This window comes from Anoplopoma fimbria, chromosome 19, assembly GCF_027596085.1.
Source record: "Anoplopoma fimbria isolate UVic2021 breed Golden Eagle Sablefish chromosome 19, Afim_UVic_2022, whole genome shotgun sequence".
NCBI classification, from domain to species: domain Eukaryota; kingdom Metazoa; phylum Chordata; class Actinopteri; order Perciformes; family Anoplopomatidae; genus Anoplopoma; species Anoplopoma fimbria.
Window position 1 is genome coordinate 11,238,507 of NC_072467.1, and position 16,439 is coordinate 11,254,945.

Below are 16,439 nucleotides of genomic sequence, written 5' to 3' on the forward strand. Positions count from 1 at the left end.
AAGAGATATTTGGTCCTTCTCTGGCCGTTAGTGGTAAAACCTTGAAAACTAAGAGCCAAGTACTCTCTAGTGGGCAGAACTAAGTTTGGATCTACTTGTTCCCTGCTCCTGGTTCCTCCATGTTCTCCAATCAGAGCCTTCACTGGTGGGCAAATTCTCCAATAATAGGGAAAGTGAATGGAATAGCATTGTTTGGTACCATTTCGTGACAGTTTTGTCTCGCCTTCTGTAAACCTGGGAACCCAAACTGGTAAGGGAACACGAGGATATCTAACACGTTCTAAGCAGCCTCTATAGTGTCTGTTGCAGTACCAGAGAATGAAGATAAGTTGGATACACAGGGTGATCTGCTTGTTATTTCCCAGGGAATACAGTGATCTTGCCATCCTTGGCCAGCCGTTGGATGATCTGGGCTTCGTAGTCTGCGTCGTGGACGCCGGTCTTCCTGAACTCTCCGGAGTAGCGGTTCTGCTCCCAGTAGTGGTGCCAATTTCCCCTGCTGTCTGCCCCGAAACCAAACACATTCACCTAGAGGAGAGTCGAAGAGTGAGGGCAGGAAAGCAAGTGTGTGATTACAAATGTGTAGAGTTGTTCCAATACCAGTATCTGAAATTCCTCCGATACAGCCTAAAATGCTGGATTGGGAATTGAGGATTACGCAAGACTATTCACCAATCCCATATCACAATATCAAATAATTTATCTGTTCATTTAGACAACACAGGAACAACAACATGATTTACTTGCCTCCTGATCCATAGATCACTTGTTAGCTCCATCACGATTTAGGACGCAGTGTATTTTTTCGAAACTGATGATGGAAGTAGCTAACAAGGTGCCGTCTCACATCTTTCTGATCTCTGTTAAGAGTTGCATATGTGCTGTACCGATCAGGCAGGTGATAACAGAGAGTGTAATGTTTGCCAGAGATAGCAAAATGTTAGCAATTTGATAATATTTTACACTGGAAAATCCCCACAGTAAAAATGCTGTTTTTAATGCACTGGTATCAATTTGTTACTGCTGATTGGCAAATTCAGGTATGCCATTGGTATTTGGAAAGTTGAATGTATTAGAATATTTCTACAAATGTGTATCTATTCAGGGTGATTATTATGTAATAGATAGATGTGTAGTTTCAGCATGATGCCAGAATTTAGAGTATGTGGTTGTGTTAAAGCAGAGAAAGAAAGAGAAAGAAACTGACCTCATCACAGACATGCAGGGCAAAGAACAGTACGAGCATGCCAGTGGAGGGGTAGCGCCCGTGATGTCTGGTCCAGCGGTCATGGATGTATTTAAAGAATGCTGGGTTGAAGATCTGGACCTGTGTGGTGGACAGAAATGCAGAGAATTTGAGATACTGTAATGTACCGTCTACCAGCTGTGAATTTGACTAAGAATCAAACCCAAACTGCAACAGCATTGTACATCAGTCTCATATTCAGAAAGATCCACAAAAGGTGGATTTATTTTTCCAAATATTCCCAGCATAGTTAAATCCAAGTTCATCTGAATTCCAATTTTAAACTTTACTCAGATTATTTCTACAGCAAGAAAAATAACCTTGTTCAAAACACAGCCGCTGCTTATTCAAGAGTTCCAACCGCACAAGAAAAGATTTTACAATACTCTCCGAGGTTGTGATTGAGTTTATTTATTTCGCGGATTAAAGAGCAAGCAGAAGATTATTCAAAACAAAGGGAAGGTTTATAATCTAACTGTAAGCCCTCATCAACAATGGGGAGGGGATGATATAATTGCAGCAAAGGGGGTCACTCTGTGTGTGTGTGTGTGTGTGTGTGTGTGTGTGTGTGTGTGTGTGTGTGTGTGTGTGTGTGTGTGTGTGTGTGTGTGTGTGTGTGTGTGTGTGTGAGTGTGAAAAGGGCCCAAAGTGACTGCAAGGGGCGTTGAAAATACACACCTTGTCTTTATCTACACGGAGGAACTGCTTCACTGGAGCGTAGGTACTAAGAGAGAGACAGACAGAGAGAAAGAGAGAGAGACAGATAGAGAGACAGAGAGAGAGTGAGAGCGACAGAGAAAGAGAGAGAGAAAGACAGAGAGAGATATAGAAAGACAGACAGAGAGAGAGAGAGAGAGAGAGAGAGAGAGAGAGAGAGAGAGAGAGAGAGAGAGAGAAAGATTGATTAAACACATTCAATCAGCACTTTGTGTGATTGCTATGAATTCTGGGGTGATTGACGGCTGAGAGATTGTTCCAGCCCAGCAACTGTCTTCTCACAACATGTGTATGTGTTTGTGTGTGTGTGTGTGTGTGTGTGTGTGTGTGTGTGTGTGTGTGTGTGTGTGTATAAAATAAGGTGTATTTACTCCCCCAAACTAAACCTGTGTGTCTGTGTGCCTTAAGGTCAAACGGTGAATACCTTCATTTAGTGTACTTTCACTGTGTGCAATATGTGTCCAGAATTAATTATTTGTTTTTGTTTGTGTGTACTCTCTCATGTGTGTTAATCCGTACTTATGCATATCTGTATGTGTGTGTGTGTGTGTGTGTGTGTGTGTCGTCTTCTTACAATCGAATCTGGCCAGTGGACAGAGCGCTGGTGATCCAGACGAGATCCAGCGTCTTAAAGGGAACCAGGACGAAGCTCACGTTGGTCGCCAGATTCTTGGCGCTCTCCGGGTACATGAAGTGATGAGTGGTGTGGCTCCCCGCGTCTTCTTCGTAGCCCACCGTGGGGGCCAGGTTTATCCTAGGAGCAAGGGAGGGAGGCAATAGAGATGTACGTTTTTATGTTAGCTTCAACTGTAGTCAAATAGTTTCCAAAACTGTTTCACAGGATCTAATTTCACGCTGTCTTGTTAGCAGTTTTTTTTGGAACCAACTTTGAAAAGCTGTGGCAGCTAATGGAGAGCACGTTTTTAGAGCTTTTTCACTGATGGAAAAAACAAAATGCAAAACAATGAGCAAAAAGATGCTAAAACACTAAGAAACTGCAGAGTAGGAAGTCATTTGAGTCAATTTGAAAATATTGGTTAGCTCATAAGTACAAGGCAAGTCAAGGACTTTTCAGCAACACATTTTATTTAATAATATAATAAGCACATTTGTCAGAGCAACCTCCATTCAGACAGTAACTGAACCACTCAGCTCTGTCTGCGTAGTTCAGACTTTTGCTGTATTTACAGTAGATGTGACTCACTGTCTGGAGGAGTGAGCTGTTTATGTAAACAGGAAGAGGCACCTTAAAAAAAGGCAACTGAGTGCACCTTCCAATATGTCAGTGAACAAAACAGATGTTTTTTCAGATAGCGGGATCGAAAAGGCAGACAAAGGAGGTGGACGTTGGTGGTGGTGAGTGATAAGTGGGTCTGTTGTCGCAAAGCTGAATATTAAAACAAATGAGAATCCAACCACAGCAATGAGCTAGTCTAACAGGAGATGGAATTTGGAGGCTGCCCACACAGGTCTGCTGAGAGTGCGACGCTAATGGATGCTAATGCTAATTTGCACATAAATAAAAAATACTAGTCACCCCTGCCGAAGCTTTCCTGCCACAAGCACACGCTCGCTGCAGGAATCAACATATAGATGTGGGTTCATGCCAACTGACAACAATCGGGCACTGTGATCAATCACTGCTGCACAAAAAAAAAGCAGAGGGGGATAGATTCAGACAAACAGATTTATGTGCCATCTCTGCACGGTGTGTGTACGTGAGAGGCACAATCTATACATTTCAGCTTCTTAGGACATAAAGCTCTCTGTGGTGACGTCACACCAGTCAGGTGACCTTTCTGTCAACCAGTCGGACGGCATTAAACAGTGAGATTAAATGTAGTATGAGACACACATCTGCTGTCTGCTTCTTTGGAAAAACTTCTCCCATTTGCGCACACACAATGGTATTGTGTGATATGTTACTTTAATGGCACATACTATGTAGTGTGATGTCACATTGTGCCACGCAAATGAAATATCTCTTCCCTCCTTCTTACCCTCTTCCTCCTCCTTCTTTCTTCATCTCTCAGTCCTCATTTCCTCCTCTGTCTCCATATCTCATAGTCTTGCTCTGTCTAATTCCTCCGGTCTTTGGGCTCTATTTCTTCTTGTCTATCCATTGCATCCATCACCCTCACCTCATGATGTAGTTGTGTCCGTCAATGGTCGCCCCATATCCGGCCCCGCGGAGGTTTCCGGAGTTCCCCACCACGGCGCAGCGCAGGCAGCGTCCTGGATCCCACGAGCTGTACGGTGACCTTCCAGGAATCACCTGAGAAGGTACAGGATTGAATCAACCCAACTGGATTCAAGCGACACAGGAAATTAAATAGGACACTAGCACTAAAATAGCAAGAGACATATAAACGACCTAACCGGCAGCTCGGACCTGATTGTAACAATACATCCTTCTTTCACTGCTGAGGTGAATTCTTCATGAGACCCTCCATGAAAAATACATGAAGCCCTTCTGCCCTCAAGGCGTCAGACTGAGATATAGGAACATATAGCCTTATGTGAAAGCACTGCGCTGCATTGAGAGTTGGAATGAACAGAAAAGAATCCAGATACATTAAAAAAGAATGAACCGTATCACTGGTAAACCCTACAGTCAAAGAAAGACAATCAAAGAAAGACAATTTGTCACCCTCAGCCTTTGCCTAAGAGTGTGAAGTAATGATTTAGCTGATTTGAAAGTGCTGGGAAAATGGAAAGGTGAATTAATTATATAGAATACCTGAAACAACCTCAGCAGCACCTGCTGGATGCTGTGGGGTTTAAACTGGGGCTGTAACATCTGGAGAGAAAGAAGAGAAAGTGTGGTTAGCATGTGTAGTTTCTCCTCTGCAGACAAATATGATGTGACATCAGACTTTTTATTGAGTTATTTTCCGTGTGCCCATGGACGTGTGTATGCATGCACTTGCCTGCATTCATGTGCACATAAGTAGGTGCCTTTGTGTGTGTGTGTGCATATCTGTGTGTGTTTAGGCAACAGATATGTTTCAGACTGACAGGATGCAGTCAGACTGGTTGAGCTTTGGTGAGAGGAGCAGAAGCACTGCCGTCCACATGTCAAAAACAAGTTGAATTGAAAATAAATAAATAACAGATGTCAGTGGAAGAAGGGATGAAAATTGTCAAAAAGAAAGCTAGAAGTGTCAACTTCTCACTCCCACCAAATGTGTTTCTTTCTTTCAGACTAATTTTGTAAATCAACGGTTTATTACACCTGAATAGACGAAACAGTCCCAGAGGGGCTTTGTGTCTTTCCAGGATTTTTTTCTTTAACACTGTCAGTCACCAACAACAGTGACTTGTCCAAAGAACCCAGAGCTCTGCTCAGAGATGAACAAAAGTGACAGCAGAGATGACAACAGCCCTCTGCTGTCTGGTTGAACCACCAGAATAAAAAAGGTGGATAAAAAGTTGGATGACAAAGTCATGTGTTGAATGTAAAGAGGGGAGGAGCAGAAAAAAAAGGGGAGTTGAAATGAGAGAGTTTAAAGAAAGACGAAAAGGGTTGGAAGAGGATAATGTAGGTGATTTTATCCTTTAACGACCTTAATGGATAAATAACACCGTGAATGTGAAGCGATTAGTTTTCTGTGCAAAAAAAACCTTTCAATCACTGTTTCCTCTTCGGCTCCTTTACAAACGACCTTAATACACTTTTTAATTTCTTGTTTGAAAAAAAAAAATGTTTCAGCTTGAATAGAATCCATTACAATGATAATAAGCCAGGTCATTTAATTAAAGGGGATATTAAAGGAAATACTGTGACGTCCCTCCCACTGTCTTGGAGGCTGTCCTGGCCTCAGGGAGGTCGTCAGCTATATTAAGCTCACCTGGGCCCTCCAGGTTAAAACAGCTGGTGCACATGCTCGTTGTCTCTCTCCCAGCATGCATCCACCCTGCATGATTGCTGTTCGGTTTAACACCTTCAACCCTTTCACAGCGCACCTGACACACATCCATGCATGACCTTCATTACTGACTTTGCACCTCTCCACACTCCGTTGTTCATTTGAGTTAACTATATTTTAATAGATTTTGTTCGGTTTTAAGTATAACCTCATGTGGACTCCCTTTTTGACACATTCCACTAGCCAGTCTGTGACCCTCCCTTGTCAGGCAACTGCGTGCTGAGGTTGGTCAGGACAACCACCAAGACAGTGGGAGGGAAGACGCAACAGAGGAAAAAAGTCACTCTGAGTTGTGTAAAGCAATAAATAAACCCCAGTTCAAATCGCGACTGCTTCAAGTCTTTGTTGTAACCTGAAAAATAAGTGCATAAAGTAACAGAAAAGTTAATTTAGCAAAACAAAGTCTTGACATTATTAGTATTTCAGAATAAAACATTAATATAATGTTTCATTTTTGTGAATATTTTTGAGATGCAGACCTGACAACGGCCATATGAAGTTATTAATGTTCAATGTTGTAGCAGCATCGGACACCTGGCAATACTAAAGGCCTTTGCACACCAAGTCCGCATTTTTGGTTCAAAATTGTCACACATTTTAAACTTAGAACAACCTCACGTTGTGTCATGTACACACCAACTTAGAAATGTTTTGCACATGTTTGACTTTCTGGCATTTTCGCATCTTTCAGAATTGTTTAAGACACTGTAAAGGCAAACACCATCATCCAAGATGCCATCTGATTACTTCTTTCTTTTGTCTGCCGGCAGAGGGAGGGGCCTATTGTGTCTTTGTGGTGTTCACTGCTTTTTCTTTGGATCACCTGTGTTGGATTAGTCTTCACTAGTTCTGCTCCGTTTCCTTGTGTTTCTTCCACCTATCAGCTTTGGGCCTGCCCTCGTGTCTGCCCAGTTTCTTTTGTATTTACAGTCTTGTCTTTTGTCTGTTGGTTTTCAGTTTGTCTACTATGTTTCCTTTTTGTATTTTCGCGTGCCATTGTCCTTTTTGTTTGATCCTTTTTCGTTTGTCTTTTGCCCGTTTCTGGTCTGCTCCTGGTGCTATTTGATTGTTTTGGATGTTTTTCTTAATAAAAACCACCATTTATAATTATGTTCTCCCCTGTTGTCTGTTCTCCAGACTGTGACACATTGGCCCCTATTTGGGACTAGTGCTTTTCATTGAACTCACTTAATTAATTTAGTTATGTCTTGTATTTCGAATTCTCGCAACAAATAGAAAAATGAACTGCTTTTTTATTTAACAAAAATACAGACTTGGTGTGCATAGGCAACTCACAAACTCACTTTTTGACATAGTTAGGCTGACAAAACCTACTGTGGATTTTGGACACCAATTACTTCCATTGGAACGACAGGATCTTTAAATGGCACGTCCGAACAAGAGAAATGATTACAGCAGCAAAACCGTTCTTGGGTTTGATATGGTCACCTGTTGTGTTAAGGGAGACTTTAAAAAATCTGAACTGAGAGTGCTCTCGTTCTTAGATGAATGAAACATCGTGAAGCTATATGTTCACAGTTGAGCGTAAAAATATATTTCTGCATTGTCTGTTCATTTAAATGCAAAAACTGTCATTACTTTACTTTATTAGATCTTAGATTTGAACTACCTCATTGTGGGATGTAAAGAGAATGACGTAGATACCAGCTGCGGCTGACATAGAGATGTTGGCTGATTTAGAAAAAAAACCCATCTTGCTCCAATTTTTTTTTTCCATCTGCCAAACCACACAGGCAATGGTGCATTCCTGTGTGTAAAGAGAAAGCCAGCACCTGTACACATATGAAAATAAAATCCCCCTAAACAAAAAATGCACACATACACTCACACACACAAAAGATCCATCAGGATATTGGCTGCTCCTCTCCGCTCCGTAAGCATCATATCCTTTCTCCCTTTCTCCCTCTCTCCCACACAGCATCTTCATTATCCCACTCCTTTTGTCGCCACTTCCTTTTTCACCAACCATCGGCCTTAATTCGCTTTTCCTTACACAGATCTCACTCGCTGACGTTTTCATTCACGCATCCTCTCCAACAGTCTCCTTGGCCTCATGTCTAATTCCTTCTCTTTAATTTCCCTGGCTCCCTCCTTGTTCCTTCCCGTCCTCTTGTCTTTCTTCATCTCTTTGTCTCTCTGGGACGCCTGTGCACCACGCAGCTCATCAGAGCTGATCAGAGACCACTAAATCTTTATTTTACTCCCCTCTCACTCTCTATGACTTTGTTTCTAATGCCGTTACCCCTCTGCATTATTCTCCTTCTTCTCTTCCCCTTCTCTGTTTTTCCAACCTCCTTGATCCCTCCATTCTTTCCCTACTTCTGCCTCTGTCTCTCCGCATGAAGGCAGAGCCAGCTTGGCACGCTGCACCACTGTTGTTCAGAGGCTTCTAATTTTTTGGCACGTTTTTTTTTAGGCAGCCATGCCAAATGCCGTCTTGATTCGTTCCTCTCAGCTGTCCTCGGACTCCTAAAGTATAAGCTTTCTGTCACCTACTTTCAAGAAAATACCACTTTACTGTTTCACCTACTACAAACTAACATTTCACATTGGCAGAACATTGCTCCTTCAGGGAACAATTGCACCTGCTGTTCCTTTGTTTTTTACATAAGTATCAACTTAGTGGAGATTTATGCATCACTAAATTAAAAAGGGTTGTTCCAAAGTTTTCATCTTTGGAAGCCAATGTCATAGCCTCTTTTTAAGCTTTTTTTTCAGTTTCAGCTCTAAATATCACAAAACAAACTGCAAACAAGCAGAAATCACCTAGATCGAATTTTCCAAGTGAATCAAGGTGACAGTTAACTTATTCAACGAAGACTTGTGGTTGAATATTTATACTCTTAAATGTGAAAATACTTGTATTAAAATACACCAAACTAGAACATCACTTGAGTCCTGCACAACAAATCAATAGGAGGAGCACCACATTAGGTTTGATTTGAAGAGCATATACAGTATATACTCCAATCATGCACGCGCATAATCGTTTGTTTTCCTTCCTTCCTAACGTTGGTTGATTGGAGTCGGGATTAAAAACAAGTGAAGTGATAATAGATAATTGGCTGGGGAGCACTTACACGGCTACGTCCCAGTGTGCATCAGTGATGTTTGCCTCTCAAACTCTTTGCCAGGAAATGACATCTTATCGTGTCTTCGAAATCCCAACAGAAAGAGCTTGAATATAAGCCAAACAAAGGCCTGGTTCTCTTAGCTCTGAGGCAAATTAAGTCGACAGGTACCATCCCTAAAGCTGGTAATAACTTCCTAATTGTTGCAATCTTCCAGCAATGTTGTCCATTCATCCAAGACCTTTCTGGGAAATGCCAAAATTTTTCCACCAAATTCCCAATTGAAAACAACGTTAAACATATTTCATTTGTTAGATAACTTTGGTCAAACCCCCAAACAACTCAAAAAGCTTTGGAGTGACACAATGCATTCATGGCCAGCATGTTTTGAGGAGAAGAAAAGAAAGTTCAGTAGAGTTGTGCACAGTATATTTGCTACGGGGCAACATGAATGTACCAGATGGCTTTGTACAGACAGACAGAGAAATACTGCACTAATATATCTGCAGAGGCTTGTAAATATATCCTGCTTCGTATGGCCCTGCACCTTTCTTCTGTTCATGCTCTGGTTCCTTTCATTGATTGTTTTTGGTAACATGTATTTTTCCTTCCCTCCATGTTCTCCTTTCTATGCTTTGTTCTGTATGTGATCTCCCCTTTTTTTTTTCAATCAAATCCCCCTCTCTCTACGTCTTTCCTTCTTCTGATTTATGTCTCCTTCCCCCCCAGTTCATCACCTCCCTGTTGCAGTGTGACCTAATGACTTGGCAGCTGTTCGCCTGTGTTTGCAGTTTTCTGCCATGTCAGAGCTGGACTGAGGGTACAGCTGGGAAACGGGACTGTAGACCGGCCACTTAAGGACACAGTACAACTATGGACAAAGCCCTAAAAACACACACATAAACACATTTACTCTTAATCGGACATACAGAGACACAAAGACAAACACAAACAGACACACTGAGAAGGGGTGGTAAGGCAAGTTTTTCTTTCATTTGGTGCTTTGCGTCTCTCTGAAGATATGTTCATTTTAGATTTTTTTAGACATTACTTAGTTTTGGTTTAAGCCTGGTGGCAAAACATGTAGTGTTCCACCAAGATATTAACATACAACTGGCACAGATACAGGAGGAGCATGTAGTACTACTTGTAAGAGGGGATTGGTTGGCTCAGTGACGAGGAAGGATGAGGAGGATGAAGAGAGATCTGTGATTATGATGTATAACTCCCATTATGTTGGTGCTCTAATATATATATTATATACATATATCTTCGATGCAACTGACTTCCACCCTCTGTGTCATATACACAAATGGACAGTGTGTGATGGTGCTGTATGCAAAAAATGTAATGAAATAATCGGTAGAACTTCTAAAATGATTGGCCGCTGCAGCCCTAGTTGTCACCTCACTAAATTGTGTCACACCTCGATCATGTAAAGTTAAATTAAATTGTTACTTACCACCCACCAGTAGTAGACATCAGAGGGCAGCTGGATGTTGTCTCTGATCCAAACAGGTGAGATATCCGGGTCGTAGTTCTCATCGAACCAATCAGAAACGCCAGGGTCTCCGACGCAGTGCGGGCAGGCACACGTCCTCTGCTGCGAGGTCTCGGGCGGCAACTGCCTATGAGCGCCCGCGTAGCTGGGCACTAGCTTCACCCGCCTCGACTCCTCCCATCCAGGCGGCTCCAGGTAGTTGAAGCCGACGCCCCCGCGGAGCGAGACGGAGAAGAAGAGCGAGGTGAGGAAGACGAGAACCAGTGAGCCGAGGAGAACCCACACCCTGCGGGAACATCTTGCCTTGCCTCCTTTCTCCGCCACGCCTCCTGCCACAGCACTACCTCCACCTCCTGACGCCACGACCGTCCCTCCGTTCAGCCAGGGCCTGAGCTCGGAGAGTCTGGGGGCTCCCCTGGATGACCCTCCGCCCCAGGACCCCCAGGTCCCCCAGCCCCAGCGCCTGTCCCGGTGCAGGGTGGAGGACGGGATGCGGCCCCCCATGGCCATGCTCCCACCCCTGGGCCTGCCACTGTCCCCAGCCCAACACCACCTCCTGCGCCGCCGCCTCCACGCAACAACCACCAAGGCCTGGTCAGCGTGATTGGGACGACCTCCTGACTAACACTTTTGACCACAGGATCACTCCCTATATCAGACTCGTAAAATCACACACACACACACACACACACTCTGACGGAGGACAAGGTGTCAGAGTGAATTTGTCTCACAGTCAAGCTGTGTGCTCAGCGATGCTCCTACGCTTTCCGTCTCCCGCTGGATTCTCTCCCTCTCTTGTTTCACAGCTTTGAGCTTGTCTTGCCACACGCACACACTCCCTCCCTCCTCACTTTCTAACTTTCCCCTCCCTGGCTTCCACTGCCTTTACATGCACCTCTCTCTTTCTCCCCCCGCTTCCTTTTTTAAGGATTAACTGCGATGTCCATCGTCAGGGAAACCCATGCATGGCTTTGGACGTATGCAGCAAGTCCTTCTCGCTCTCTCTGCCATCTGTGTGAACGATGAGTCCGGTCTCCTGCGCTCTGCTTTCTCCCTCTTTCTGTCTCTCTCTCTCTCTCTCTCTCTTGTTGCAACTGAAGCGACGCCGCCAAAGAAAGCTGGCAGACTAGTTGAGAGCAGCGGAGAGAGGGAGGGAAGATGGGAGGAGAAGGAGAGGGAGGAGGAGGAGCGGTAGAAGGGAGGAGGTCTGGCCTGAAGGGTATTCCATCACGTCTCTAGTCATCCTAGACCGAAAAAAAGCATCACTTCATCTTCTCTTTCCTCTTTCGTTACTCCGTTATCTGCCGGTCTCTCAGTATTCTGTCTTCTGTTTTTTTTTACCCTACTTCCAGCTTTTCTCTCTCCCTGGTCTCTCTCCGTCTCAAGGTCTCCCCTTTCACCCCCTCTGTCAGTCCATTGTCTGCGTCTGCCTGTTTCACTGAGGCTCTGAGAGCTATTTGGTGAAAACTGTGGAGTTTAAAGCGCTCGTCTGATGCCGTTCCTCTGCACCTCTTTCCTCAGACACAAAGTTTAAAAAAGTTAGGATGAAAAGCTCCAATTGGAGTACAGCATTTGCCACCATCACCCTCTAGATGTCAGTTCTGTAGTTGAGGCGTTGTGCCAAGCCTCGCTGACATTGTATCTAGGAATCAATAAGTCCTTTTGCTGCTCCACTCTGTATCCAGAGGGATAGAAAAACAAAACAAAGACAATGGCGAAAAATAACTTTGGGAGAAGTAATCAAAGCATCCCAAGCGGATTGTCCAACGTCCTCCCGATGGAAAGATTATTTTGACGATTGTTCATTTGGGGGACTAAGCTCCGCCAAGGAAAGGGGAAAGTGGTGGATGGAGTGATGTGCAAAGGCTGCGATGAAAAAAAAAAAAAAAAAGACAAAACCAATCAGCCCCAAATCTCATCCTCTCTCCAGCTGGATTTATGAGGGCGACGGGAGGAAGGGTGGGGGCAGCGTTTGTCCTGCATCCCAGAATGAGTGTGTGTGTGTGTGTACGTGTGTGAGCACGTCTTTGTGTCAACGATTTAATGTGTGTGTGGTGTTGAGCCAGGTTAGCACACTGTCTGCCAGTTGCACTAATTTAATTGTGTTCTACAGCTGTGCCGGTGTGTGTGTGTGTGTGTGTGTATGTGTGTGTGTGTGTGTGTGTGTGTGTGTGTGTGTGTGTGTGTGTGTGTGTGTGTGTGTGTGTGTGTGTGTGTGTGTGTGTGTGTGTGTGTTTGTCCTGTTGGCTGCAGTGTAACTTTCATGAGGCTGGTGAGCTTGAGGTGAGTGGTGCTTAGCTCTAATCTGCTGAACTGTAATCCGAGGGTTAGACCTCTTGCAGTGCCCACTTTATGCCAGCTGTCTGCCCATATTCATCTGATGCCAAATAAACACCTGCTTAAATCACCTGCACACACACACTGTTGTCTTTCTGCTGCAATAACTACTTTTGATGTCAGGGTGTGTTTGTGTGGACGCACGCCTAAGGCACAAACCACTGCTCCCAGTATTTTTTTTTTACGTCATGGTCAAATGAGTATGTTTGTGTGTCTCTGAGGGGTTTCTCGCCCGAAGTCTGGCTTCTTGTTCCGCGGTGAACCTGTAGACACAGAGAAAGAGATAAAAGACATCATTTAATTTACTGCCATTAGCCTCATTGACCATATTGACATCTTTAATCCTCCTTCCATTCTCCACTTTGATCTTCTTCCTCTCACTTTTATTCCCATTTCCTCTTTTCTCCCCTCAGTCTAGCCGGCCTCACCTCAAACATTGTTTTTTTTTCAGCAGCTCTCTTTTTGCTGTTTAAATTGCATCAGTTCTATTTACACATTTCTGAATCTTCTTTTCCTTCTTCTCCTTACTCCTCATGCTCAGTTTGTCTTTGACTGTATTGATCACTGCTGACCTGGGCAAACATGGAACAATTTTCTTCTCCATCCTGTTTGTGTGCCTGCTGGTTAGTACTGAAGACATTTCTAGAGAGACTGAATTGGGAAAGTTGAGGTAAACTGACAGGATACAGTTGAGAGAGTCAGGGCAGAAACAAGCAGAGAAACATGCTGCTGTGTTTATCACTGATGTTCCAGATGATCATGCATCTGTTGGGCATATTTGCTTAAACCTACTAAAAAATGCCATCAGGTTGCAAAATGTAGCGTCACCGCAGTGTTTTGATGTAGCGAGGTGTTCATTGTGACGACATATGAAAATGAGCTCATCTGAGAGTTAATCTCATGTCTGACTTATTGTGTTTTTTGCTACTGAACTTTATTGGTTGAGGACAAAACATTTGTGTGTGTATACGTCCCACAAGAAGAAAGCTATGTGTGAGGAAATATGACTCCAATAGCCAAACGTCATCAGCTCAATAAAAAAGATCAGAGATTGAATAGAATGAGACAAATCAATGTGGAGATTTTTGGTGAAACTTTTAGACTCCTTTGAGTAGATTGTTGCCGAGAACAGATCAAAATAATTAACAGACATAATAAATAAATATTACTGGATGATTACATCATTAAATCACACTGGACTTGTCCTGCTATACATCGGTTAAAGTCAGGGGAAAATACAGATGCTGCAGCATTCCTTACTGCTGTCATTAAATGACTCACTTTGTCTGAACTATTAAGTAAAGCTGAAAGTGGTGATTAGTCAATCAACAGAAACAATAATTAGCAACTTTTGTGATGACCAACTGTTGCTTGGGTCCTTTATAAATGCAAAAATATATATTTTTGGGGGGTTTGGAGCATTGGGCGGAGAGAACAAGTTATTTGATGAAGTCAAGTTTGGCTTTGAGAAATCTGAAAGGACAATTTTTCATTATTTGCTGACATCGGTATAATAAAAGTTTAGCTTGTTAGTCGATTAATTGAGAAAATAATCAGCAGAATAGCCAATAATGAGAATAATTGTTGGAATGCACCGTACTATTAAGACTTTGTCTCACATTCTCCGCCCTTGCTTGCATTATTTAACCAGCACACAACCTCTGTGTTGTCCTTTAGTAAGTGACGACCAAAGCAATTTGACTTCTTAGTAAATATCTTTGAGTCATTCTCAGTCAAACAATGCTTAGTTGTGTACAATAATGTTTTTATCCCTCCAGCTATGGGGATCAAATTACATTACAAAGACAAACTGCCTCTCTTTCTTGCCACAAACCCAGAAATCGACAAGGATCTTTTTCTACTCTATTTTTGAGGCATCGCCATAGCAGCCAGCACGCAATGCAGGGTTGTTATGGCAACACAAACCACAGAGTCCTCAACCTTGACCCCTCTAATTCATGCTGGAGAATCGCGACAGACTTAGCTTCCCTCCAGTTGACACATTTCTTCCTTTTTATGTTCTATTCCTATAATTGCTGTATATATCACTCCTTCCATGACAGGTTACACCTGGAGCCACAGTCCTGGCTGTCTTGGTGGTTTTTCATAACTTTACTGTTGTCACTGGATGTCATCTGGGTGTAAAAGGGACAAAGAACAGCCAGATGCACACGAACACACATGCAAAGGCTGACGGAGCGTGTGGCATTACGACAGCTGAGTCTTAACAAGCTGGGGCGTTTAAAATATGAACTTTAGCTGTTTTTTTCTACCAGTTACACTTAGACACTTGTTCATTTAGCAGATTCTGTATAATGCCTTGTTAGCATTCCTTCTATTCGTCACTGAAGTCAAGGGACACAAATTATTTGAGCATGATGCTCGCTTCTGCCCCTTTGGTTTTCATAAGAAATGCTCCCCATTGAATTCATTATCATTTTTTTAGAAAGCGAAAGGACAAATGCAGATCATTGTTAACTACATCAGCTGTTAATTGGGAAACAGCTGTTGGTATTTTCCACTGTATTTCCCACTGTTATCCACCATGTCCCTCAGATTCCACACAACTGTCAATTAAATCTTCTGTTAAATGATTCATCTCATCCCTGAATAAAATTTCCACACAGTGATCACGCCTCATAGCTATTCCAAAAAACACAGTTAATCTATGTTGCATTCATGTGAGCGGAGCCGTGCACATGCTGCAGCTCAAATGTTTTCCAGAGACATCACCTGTCTCTGTGTTAACGCATTTATACACCTTGGGAGCAGCGCTCAGTGAGTGAACTCGGCCTCTGTGTTTTGTATTCTGCCCAGTTTTTTGTGAACTGCTCTGCCTCCTGAATGGCAACATTTCTCTTGCATTGATTTCAGTCCAACTTTAACAGGAGCTCGCCACTTTAAACTGCCAATCATCTCGCCCACGCTCCCCTCCAACGCTTGCTCCATTTTCTGCTTTACTCGTACCTATTGTCCCATCGTATTCCTGTTAGTTTGATACAATCACGTTAGTACAGCTAGTAATTATCATCCAATTCCCCTCCTGCCAGCCTCCTTCCTGTGAAATGGCTCTTAACAGGTGCTGGGAAATTTCAATCTTTTCTCGCTGCCTCCTGTTGAGTGCTCCCGTCTATGACGCACGCCAATCTGCTCAGTCTCACCTCCTGTCTTCGTTCTGTAGGTGAGGGTGTCTTAATCTATTCCCATGCATCCGGCTTTCAGGCAGTCGTAGGCCACATGCTCCACAGTGTACTTAATATGTGGCAAACAGTTCCAGCACTTCCAGACGCAGTTTTGCTCCACATTTCTGTGGGCTGCTGCAAAACAATGAGTTCCAGCATTATTGACGGTGACAACCCTGACCTGAGGAGACTGACAGTTCTGCTCCAGGTCTGCAGCCCAAGAAAACATGATAAATAAGTGTGAGGAGGGTTTTGTTGACAGAAAGAAAAAACGGATAGGGGCGTAGCAATGTGTTTATATAGAACATGTCCTCCACCTGTTAATGTAAACAAATCACATGAAAAGACCAAAACCAACATGAATTGATCTCACAAGTATCGCCTGTGTTGCCTAAGCACGACATAGATTACGTCTCTGTGCCACAGAGCTCCATT

The 16,439-nt window shown here is 43.3% G+C and overlaps 1 protein-coding gene across 1 annotated transcript; it reads right to left on the reverse strand.

Annotated features, from left to right (window-relative positions):
- Positions 1-310: 310 nt before the first annotated feature.
- Positions 311-10,995, reverse strand: st3gal2 (ST3 beta-galactoside alpha-2,3-sialyltransferase 2). The gene is made up of 7 exons (XM_054619538.1): positions 10,447-10,995; positions 4,704-4,763; positions 4,105-4,238; positions 2,538-2,717; positions 1,925-1,970; positions 1,208-1,327; positions 311-528 (listed from the first exon to the last, which is right to left on the reverse strand). Exons 1-7 carry the CDS (start codon positions 10,993-10,995, stop codon positions 355-357), a joined length of 1,263 nt encoding a protein of 420 aa, XP_054475513.1. The 3' UTR covers positions 311-354.
- Positions 10,996-16,439: the final 5,444 nt, after the last annotated feature.